At 38.9% G+C, this 10,097-nt stretch overlaps 1 protein-coding gene across 3 annotated transcripts in view; it reads right to left on the bottom strand.

The window, feature by feature from the left end:
* Positions 1-3,030: 3,030 nt before the first annotated feature.
* Positions 3,031-10,097, bottom strand: part of SLC10A7 (solute carrier family 10 member 7) — a 144,107-nt gene continuing 137,040 nt past the window's right edge. For all 3 annotated transcript variants that reach the window (XM_080617520.1, XM_080617521.1, XM_080617522.1), the window contains 3 exons: positions 8,651-8,796; positions 5,238-5,276; positions 3,031-4,916 (listed from right to left, as the gene is read on the bottom strand). In XM_080617520.1, coding sequence (XP_080473646.1) covers positions 4,884-4,916; positions 5,238-5,276; positions 8,651-8,796 — 218 coding nt within the window. In that variant the 3' untranslated portion in view covers positions 3,031-4,883. The remainder of the gene's footprint in view (positions 4,917-5,237; positions 5,277-8,650; positions 8,797-10,097) is intronic.

Here is a 10,097-nt window from a genome sequence, read left to right as displayed (position 1 = left end):
ATAATTCTTTTCAATCTTATCAATGAAATTGTCTTTCCTTTGAGGCACTCCATTTTCTTATCTTTTAAGAGAGATAATTTCCCTTAAATTTAGAACCATTTCCTAAGAAAACTGACCATAAATAGAAAGTTTTCTTTTACAGAGATACACTAACATCAATATGCTAACATCTGCAAGCCTTTGATACTGTCGCAATTATACTACATGGAGCTCACCCACACAGGATGCTATCCAAAGAGGCTTTTTTGTCTTCTTAACTGGGTGAAAAGTGGTCATGCCAGGGGGCAACTTTGAACACAGGTAACAAGCAGACAATATGCACCAGCACAGGATCTTTAGGAGATGCATGTCCTCTTCCGTGTGCTGCAGCTGTTGGGTATATGCTGTCTCTCTGAGCAGGGATCACAAGCAATTTCTAATCTCATGTCTGCTTCTGGGCTGGGCTAGCAACAGAGAGTTGATTTGAACCTAGCAGATAGCCTAAGAATTAACAGGTTATGCTATTACTTGACAAATCCTGGTATTGGGATCAACTCGGTGGGCCTCTTTTCTGTGTAACAATGCCAAAGGCCTTCGACCTACCTGCCCTCCCTGCTGAAAACTGCAGCCCGTAGGGTAGGTGTCAGGGAGGTGGCCTGATTCAACAGCAGCTATTGCTCATTTTCTTGTCACTCCCTGGGTCACTGCTGGCAGAAATCTCTGTGGAAATGCATCTAAAAATATTTTGAAAACTTGGCCTCCACTGATGAGAAAATTAAGTGGTGACTCATGCTCCCGTCAGCTCCAGACTTGATTACGGCAATTTGATGGACTGAGAAGCTGATATTCCACCGAGACTGCAATTTGCTTAGGGGAGCAGCCGAGAGGCCTCATTGGCACCAATTGTTTCCAACACATCTCTCTCATCCTTTTAATCACTAACAAATTTAATTTTACTTCTCACTGAAGATCTCACTCTTCACCTTTCTGGCAAGAGAACAATTCAGAGGCTGCTTTCATGACCTCTGTTACAGCTCCAGATGCCAGCATGAAGCATAACTGTCTGTAGCAGTGCGTTGGACTTGCATCTCCTGGCGTTGCCTTCTCTAGTCTTGCACATCTAGAGCCATTGGGCAGTCCTTGTCCATGCAACTCCAGAAGATTACTTACCATCCTGCAGGGAGTTCCCTGTTGAATGACAATTTTACAGGAACCATATGCATAAACTTTGAAGAATTTATTTAAAAATGCCTCCTCAAAGAAGTCACAGTCTAATGAACACAAGTGATAATGTGGTTTACACAAGAAAACAGCAAAGAGGAGACAACCTCCCTCTGCTGACACTTCTGATACGATGCTCCTTTGGTCTGGGAGACTGGGGCTATTCGTGGATAGGACAAAAGAGATTCGGTTTATTAGATACTGGAAAAGGCAGGCCGTCAAATCTAAAGTAAAATACTCTTCATTTACTCTCATCATGGCTACATTATTACCAAGCTTTGTTAGAACAATGACAGGACTTTTCAAACAGCTTCCATAGGGAGACTGCTCTGCAACTTAACAATGCTTTAACTGGAGTTGTGCAAGTATAACCAAGGGCAGAATTTAGTCTCTTGTCTATTTAACATGTTTGCAAGGGACTGTATGTATTTCTGGCACTTTATAATAATAGAAATATAAATGCATTTGGCTTATAACAAAATACAGAAACTATGATTTAGCCTTTTACTGTGTTGTAATCCCAAATGCATCTACATCTATTTAAGTGCAAAAAGTCTAGTTTACAAATACAATGCTACGACCATTTGCTCTAAAAATTCTGTATGAAATTATGATTCAATACAAAACACAATTCAGTGTCTGAAATTTCATTTTTAATGTCAGAATAACATCAAAAAAAGTAGCTCTTTCTCCATATGCAGTCTTGCAAAAAAACGTATACCAGGGACTTGGTCCTTTCTAGTGATTTCTACATGCACAATTGCTCATCTCTTATGCACGTATACACTTGCACATAAGTAAATGTGTTGCAGACAGACAATATTTCATCTTGCCTTCTAACCTCCCGCTGTCAAGATATTGCCACAGAAAACCTCACACAAATAAAACTAACAGCTCCTCTTTCCCTGACTGCCAGAATAACGTAGGGGACTACTTCTGTAAAACGAAGCTGCTGGATTGCTCTCTTAACAAACACACAGCTTCTGCTGAGATTGCCTTTTCTGTCATACAACCTATTCATACTAACTAAAAGATCTGTAAGAAAAAACAGAACCACAATTTTGATTTGACCACATAAAGAATTATTTATCTTGGACCAATTACTGGGGTAATCAAAAGCTTCTCAATTTAGTGCACAAAAAGGGAAATAAAATGTTTGCGTAACTCAACACAAAGTGCTAAGATTCCCTGTGACTTATGATGTGCTCTTTTATTGTCTGGGCGTTTTATTCCTCTGCTATCATTAGGTGGGATTATAGAGATGCAGAAGATCAGAAATGTTGACGATCAAGAAAATCCTTATGTTTTAACATGGACAGAGGGCTCGCTTGCCATCAGTTTTGCCTGATTATTTTCAATACCTCAGATACCTCTCAGTTAACTTTAAAGCCAAGAAGTTGAAAAGATTCAGAACAGTTCTAACCCTCTACTGAAAAACTGGTGGAGTTCAATTAATTAAGTTTCAGTTGGTGCTAATTTACAGTATTCTGAGGACTTTCTTTCCTCAAGTTTAGTTCATAAAATATTTACATACAGTTCAGAGATAATCTTCCAAAAGAACAAGCAAACAGTTCAAAAGCTTACCCACAATAGAACAAATCATAGGTAACAGAGGTAAAAAGTTGACCTAGAGAATAAGTAATTTTCTCTTGGTTTTGTAATAACAAAATTCAATTCAAAACCATTCTGTTTATTAAAGACATATAAGCATAATAACAGGTCACAGTTAAACATCTTAACAGTCTTTAAACATAACAGAATTGATATGCATAATTTTCATGAAGTACAAATTCAAAATATATACTTCAGTTTTGCTTTATGTTCCCTTTAGACCAACATCTCCAACACTTGTAACCGATATTTAGGCTGTCCCAAGCAATCAAAAAGGACTTTGTAAAGGCTTTAACAAAACTCCATTGTAAACCAGCTTAAAATATTCTTAAATGTAGAAAAAAATTAACAAAGAAAAAAGGATGTGTTCAGTGGAAGCAAGTTGTTGGGTGTACTGAAAGTTGGAGATTCAGTACGCAGAGGTAGCTCAGTAAGGGTACTTGCAGTGTTCTGACTACTAAGCATTGACATGATCACTGTATGCTTGAACTCTTCCTGTGTATTTTAAGAAAGTGAGTGCTCTTGTTGGGCCTGTTTCTTTGCCATTCAAAACCAACAGAAACAGTCATCAGTTTCAGTGGGATTGGGATTAAGTCCTTATATACTTGGGAAGTTCAGGTTTATGGAAACAGAACAAAAAGAAACTGTCCTGTGTCTGGACTCTCTGCTGCAAGCAGGGGTTTTAAGCCCAGGAATGAAAGAATTCAGCATGTTGTCACCTCATGTACCTTCATTACACAGTCATTTTATTGGTGATGACAATTTTGAACAAGGTGATGCTGTAAGCTCCCAGTAGCTTCTCATATGGATGACATCAGAGCAGTCTTGCACTGACTGACCATCAGGTAAAGCACTGATGATTGGTACTGGATTACTTTCCCATTGTTCAGAAGAATAACGGACTAGGAATAATAGACTAAGTAAACCAAACACAGTTCTTTTCACAAAGGCAAAAGGATATGAATTTCACATGCCTATTGTCATACAAAAGATCTTTAGCTTATGTAAATGGCTATAGCATTGTCAGAGCTATAATAATTTACATCTGCTAAAGATCTGCTCCTAGGTAAACTGCACTCAGCTGCACCATTAACTGCACAATGTTAACCATGCCACATGAAACTTCAGCATTTATATTGATCCCAGTTTGACCTATTTCTTAAATTCTTTTGAATAGTTTAATGCAAATTGCCAGCCCAGTTTTTGCAGATGGGTATGCCTCAGAGCCTGGACTAGAGCACGCTTCTGAAATCTTAATCTCCCAGATAAGATGCATTGCTGGCTAAATGTTTAAATATATGCCTGTGTTCCTTTCTCTTCAACACTCCTATTAGAAATAGTATTTTGTATGCTTTTTCTATATATAAGTTTATTAAAAAGAGTAACATTTCCTTTTCTAAAAAGTGGTGGCTGATTGTCAAATTAGCTAAGATAGCATTTCTGTTACAAAAAGGATCCTTTCAACTGGGGAAAAAAAAAAGGCAGCTTTCTTGTCCTCACAAGCTACTATTCATTACCAATACAGCAATATAGAAAACAGCTTGGCTTACTACAGTAAAGGTTCTGTTTCAATATTAGCATCCTAAATTCCGTCACTGCGGGTCTCTGTGCATTGCACCGGGAGAAGGAAAAGAAAAAAGAAAACGAAAAATTTGTGTTCTTCAGGGGTAAATTATAAAAGATCTGCTACCTGCAAACACAAATACTTCACTCATAACCCAAGCACCAGACCATTTCTTTGAAGAAGCTTATGAGGCATTTAAGATATACAATGGCACAATATCATACAATGGAATTAAAAGAATTTTCTTGAGAAACCATTAACTTTGAAGGAATGTCTAGACAACTGTGTCAACAAATGCAAATAATTCATGCTTCTCAGCTTCTATCCAATGGATGGCCCCATGCTGAGTATATACAAACTCAAAAGAAAAAGGCATGTCACAGTCATATGACTAGGGAGTGTAACAGAGTCACACAGAAATTCAAGTCAATCTTGAAAAAAAGCCTTCAGAAAGCTGTTCCCCAGGGTAAGCCAGCAGTGGGATAAGCTTCTGGTCATTTTGACTAGTTTAAAACAGAGACTTACAGCTGGTGCACCCTGGCTGAAAGTGGGAGCAATGGAAGAAACAGCTGTTAGTCATGACCATTCACTCCATTAGAAAAATAAAACCTAAAGGTTTCCAAAATACTGTACAACCTCTTGCAGTAACCAACAAAGTAGCTTCTGGAAACAATGCTTTTGCCAAAAATGCATCTGTAAGGCACTTAACAGGTATCTTTTTAATATATATATATATATATATATAAAAATAAAATATGCACTGAAGCAACATTCACAAATACCCAGTTGTCTCAATTGTCTGTGTGTACAGTATAGTACATATATACATTCACTGTGACACAGGCCATCTCCGTAATTATACCTTCACGGGTGCTTTGGGCTGCCTGGTTAACTTCAGTGCCTGTGAACAGTAAACAAAACAGTCACTTTTTTATATCCTTCAAACACAACCAACAGCACAAGTGCAGATTTTTATTTATAAGGGGCAACAAACACTGTGCGTGCTTATGGAAGGCTGAGTGAGGGGTTGGCATGCAGCTGATGGGCCACGCTGGGATTTGTGATGATGTTTTTCTCTCTGCTAGCTCATCACAACCTCCTCATATACAGATAGCCTTAACAGAGGAACCACAAGGAATATGATTACAGTGCCAGTGAAGAAAGCTGAGGTGGGTCTCAGATGTCTTTTAGAAAGCAGCAACTTGGAGCCCACCCAAACCACTTGTGGCATAGATACAGGAGCTTCTGATGCACTTTGAGAAACACTGCAGAGAAAATTTCTGCCAACACCTTTGTGTTCCCTGGCCTGAATTCAGGCTTGAATTCAGGCTTGAATCCTGCTCAGAGTATAGTCAATGCTGCAGTGGTGGGTGTCACGCACCTCTAATGTTTATACTTTCCTTTCTAAGAAAAGGTAAGAATAACCCAAAATCCATCAGTCCAGAGGTTATCTTATGCCAGGGGACACCTGATGTCTTTGTAACTCTAGTCTACTCTCTCTAAAGAGGAGAGAAACCACACATTTGTGGTTTATTTATTTGGGGTTTAATTGTTAGTAGGGTCTAGCTCTGTGTTCCCTACAGGACTGGCCAACTATGGTAGCTGAACTTTTTATGAATGTGTGACAGAAGTTCAACTCAAACGACAGGTGATCATGCCTCTAGTTTGGCAGGAAGCAGCTTGTCTAACTTTGGAGGCAAATGTGACAGGCTTAAAAGGCGTTAGGTTTTCATCTGTTCCTGCATCCCAGTATGGTCACTGTAAAGGATGCCTGTTGTTGGTGTGCTCTGCATCAAAGAAGCTCAGTTCTTTCTATGTGGGATGAATTAGCCTGAGTGAGAGGGAAATTAGTGAAATTCACAAATTCCTGAAATTTGGAACCTCTTTTTTCCTTAGCCTTTTGGGCAAAGTGCCCTGACAGGCTGGCATTTCCCTGTTGAATGAGAGACTTATCATTTCTGGAGGGTTGGCTAAACAAGCAATTTTTAGTCTGAGAGATTCTGATGGGTCTTCTTATTGTAGATATTAACCTTTAATATTGAACATTTAAAGCTTGTAAGCACTGCTTGCAAAATGCTCCAGCACAAGTATAAACCCCTAAAAGAATCCAAACCTTTAAAAATAAATAAGCTCTATTCCCCTCAGAAGCACCGGCTTTCAGAAACACCAGCAGTTAACTATTGTTAAATCTAGCCATTTGAGATTAGTCTTTTAGATACTATTCAGTAAGAGACTTTGGAGAGAGACATCATTCCACATTTTGTTTGGGGAAACAATTTTTTAACTTTGTAGTTTGGCAGATTCTGCTGCCATATTTACAAACTAGAAATACCTTAGTGTAGATGAACCTCTAAATATTTAAATTCAATTTCATACAACCAGATCACATGTACTATCATAATTAAGTAAGAATGTCACTGCAGTTGAGTACTGTGACTGGATAACCGTCTCTCCCTGCAAGAGAGATGCCAAAATGAAGCCAAGGTGTTTATAGAAAATAAACATCAAGGGTGATGATGACATGTTTATTTTCAAAGCGGGAGACCATTATCCAGTCACAACATTCACTTCTATTATACTTATTGCAACTGTACCAGACCCAACCTCATTGATTTTTTTTCAAAGAGTAATTAAAATAACATTTGTGAATAATACAGAAGACCAACTGAAGAAACTGCTGCAACAGAACAACAATCCCCCAAAGTGGTTCTACAGTAGCATTACAGTCTGATTAGCACAGGAGGTTTATTTGATGCTTAATGAATAAGAAACTAGTGCTGGTGAACTGTAAATCTCTCCAGTACTGGCTGACTTTTCTGATGCCCTGTTTAAAGGCTGTGTTAACTTGCAGCAGTTAATCTGACAGCAACCCCTAAAGGTTACCACCCCTGAGTATTGGGGAGGTCTGGAAGAGCTCCAGTCCCACTCCTGATCCTGGCAGCAGAGAGCAGTTAGATGCTGAAAAGAAGTCGCATTGCAGGGATTGTTCTGTCACCGGCAGTGTCTATTTAAGGCTATCTTTCTGAGGGAATGGCATAGAATTTTCTTTACACAACCTGTGATGTCTCCTGATAGTTTCTGATAAAAAAAGATCATGACTTTCAGACTGATGGAGAAATGATACAGGATTCTCAAATTTGCATTTCTGGATGCTAAGATAAGTATATCTTAACAGGGTCTGATTTCTGGACTCAGTTCCTGAAAATTGAGGGTTGGTTGTTTTGGTTTTTTTTTACAATTCAGGTAACCAAAAGTGGCATCACATAAAAATCACTGATTTGGGGAATTTTAGCATTCGAGTTAACAAGTGGAGTGAAGCTAGTAAAATGGCAGTTTGACGGGTTTTGCTGACAATTGGAAACATGGAAGTTATATAAAACCCCAAACATTTCTCCACTGATAAGTGGAGAATGCAGGGTACTGGTGGTACTGTGCTTGTCACAGTAGGTCTCAACTTTCAGCGAAAATGGCTGTCAAATACTGCTTCAGTTGCCACAGCTTCTTGATCCTTATTATCTCAGAACGATAAGGACAGCATTACAGTCAGTTGCATGGACTAGCTTTCTGTGGGGTGGTTACTACTGTTCTGAGAACCTGAACAAACTCATTGCAATTATTTCATATAGACCACAGAATGGCTGTCAGATGTCAATAGCTTCAATTTGAACTGAAATAAGCATAATTTGAATCAGTGATATCAATGCAAATACCTCTCAGTTACAGGCTATTACCCTACAAGCTATCCCCTGCCATTATTTTGGCATGAAATGTGATGCATCAGACTCCTGTAGACTTCTTGCTATTGTAAAGAGTGGCCCAAGTGAAAAATCAAACCAGTTTTAATCCTTCTTCAATTCAATTCAGAGAGTGCTCTCATTTTATGTGATCTCCCCAGCTTCTATGCTAGTGGACAGATCTTTGTTCACTTCTCCATACAGGAGAGCCAAATCTGTGATCATTAGCTAAAGATGGAGCCATTCTTACTAGGCATAATCTGAATGCACTAATAATTTAAACTAATCATAGAAGTTTAACTCTGAGATTTGAACCTTTTCAGAGCCAAGAAGAATAAAGTTCAGCTTTTTTTTTTTGTTTATACTACTGTGACTGTCAGTGCTGCAAAGGAAGTAAAGACACAGAAAAGTCCCTGCCATGGGATCTCCAAGAAGGAACCGGAGGAGTTTAAGATGTGTTTAGGTGTTTTTTTTCCTCATAGCACTCTTTCCACTATAAATAAAAAGCAGCAATTCTTAAATAAAAAGAAGCAATTCTTACCTTTTGTCTAGAAACCATCCAGGATTTTATTGTTGGTACCAACAGACTTCCAAGAAGAATCTGAGCAGGATGATAGATGAGTAAGGGGACGGAAATTAAGGACAGGTGCTCATAACCTGCAAATACTATCTTCAGCATTGGAATCCCTGCAGGCAGACAAACACAAGAGAGACTTTCACCTCAGATTTTGAGCTCCAGATAAAAGCAAAACATTTTATGTTGCATTGACATTTCATCAAAAAAACCTTCCGAAAGAAACAAAGTGAAGACTCAGAAGTTTTATGTAAAAAAACCCCAACACGCACAAACCAGCAAGAACATGAACAACAAAAAAAGAATATCTGGTAGAGAAAGTTCTGTGGCATTAAGGAAGGAGTAGCGGAATGCCATAAAAGATCTAATTAAGCTAATAGCTGTCAAACTCCTGCTGAAGACTTGATATAGATTCTGCTATAGCATGACTGTTCAGTTGCTGAGCACACTTGTGTCCTGCTTATTTACTACTTTCTCTCACTGTGCTCTGTTTCGTATTTTCACAGTTGTCCTCCATCCAACCTGCCTGACTCCTGCTTGTATCCTTTCTTCAGCCTGTTCACCACTGGAGAAGGATTGTGCTTTCCTGGCCAGTTTTCTCCCTTCCTGTTGGTGAGTACCCAAATGACAGCTTTCCCTGCTCTGACTGATTTTTGCAGTCACAGGGTAGAGTCAAGTACTCTGCAGGTCAGTGCTTAGGTGTTAGAGAACAAAACTCTCTGCTCTACCTATGTGTTTAAGAAGAGATACAGCATGAGAGAGAAAAAGTTTAGTGAGCCAAGTAAGCAATAGAAAGTGATCATGCCTATGAAGAGTTAGGGAGCAGCTGGAGTACAGAAGTTGCTACATAGTGGAAGAAGTGAGTATTACGAGCTAGAGATGGGACATTTTTCCTAAGAGCTTGAATTTGCACTAAACACTGCTAATTGTGTTAGACATCTCCATGCATAATTTGCCCATTTGATCATGTGATATGTAAAATTAAATTTGATTGTTTTGCAGTAAATAAATCAATTATGTTTACTTTGAACATGCTGTTGTTCAAAATTACCTGTTTAAACCTTGGAACTTTGCTACCATGCTTCTACAACTCACAGATGTGGGCAAAACTTGCAACCATCTCTGACCAGACATTTGCACAGTTAGCCAACAAAAACAGCTGTGATTCCACAGCAGCCCCCTGACAACATACCTTATTTTCTCTCTCATCTTAAATGTCATTCTAGGAATCTTCTGCCAGCATCACCCTTGCACCAAAGCAGGCTATAGTTTTTAAAGAGCTCATTGTGTGTCTCCTTTCTCAGCAATGACAAAAAGCTGAGCTTTGTGCCCCATGCCGTCTATTCCTCTATTAGTAGATGTTTCAGATCAGCCAAAGCAGTCATGCTTGGGCAAACTTTTCTGTATGTCTTGG

This window comes from Psittacula echo (assembly GCF_963264785.1).
Source record: "Psittacula echo genome assembly, chromosome: 1".
Taxonomy (NCBI): Eukaryota; Metazoa; Chordata; class Aves; order Psittaciformes; family Psittacidae; genus Psittacula; species Psittacula echo.
This window is presented reverse-complemented; position numbering and strand designations above follow the sequence as displayed.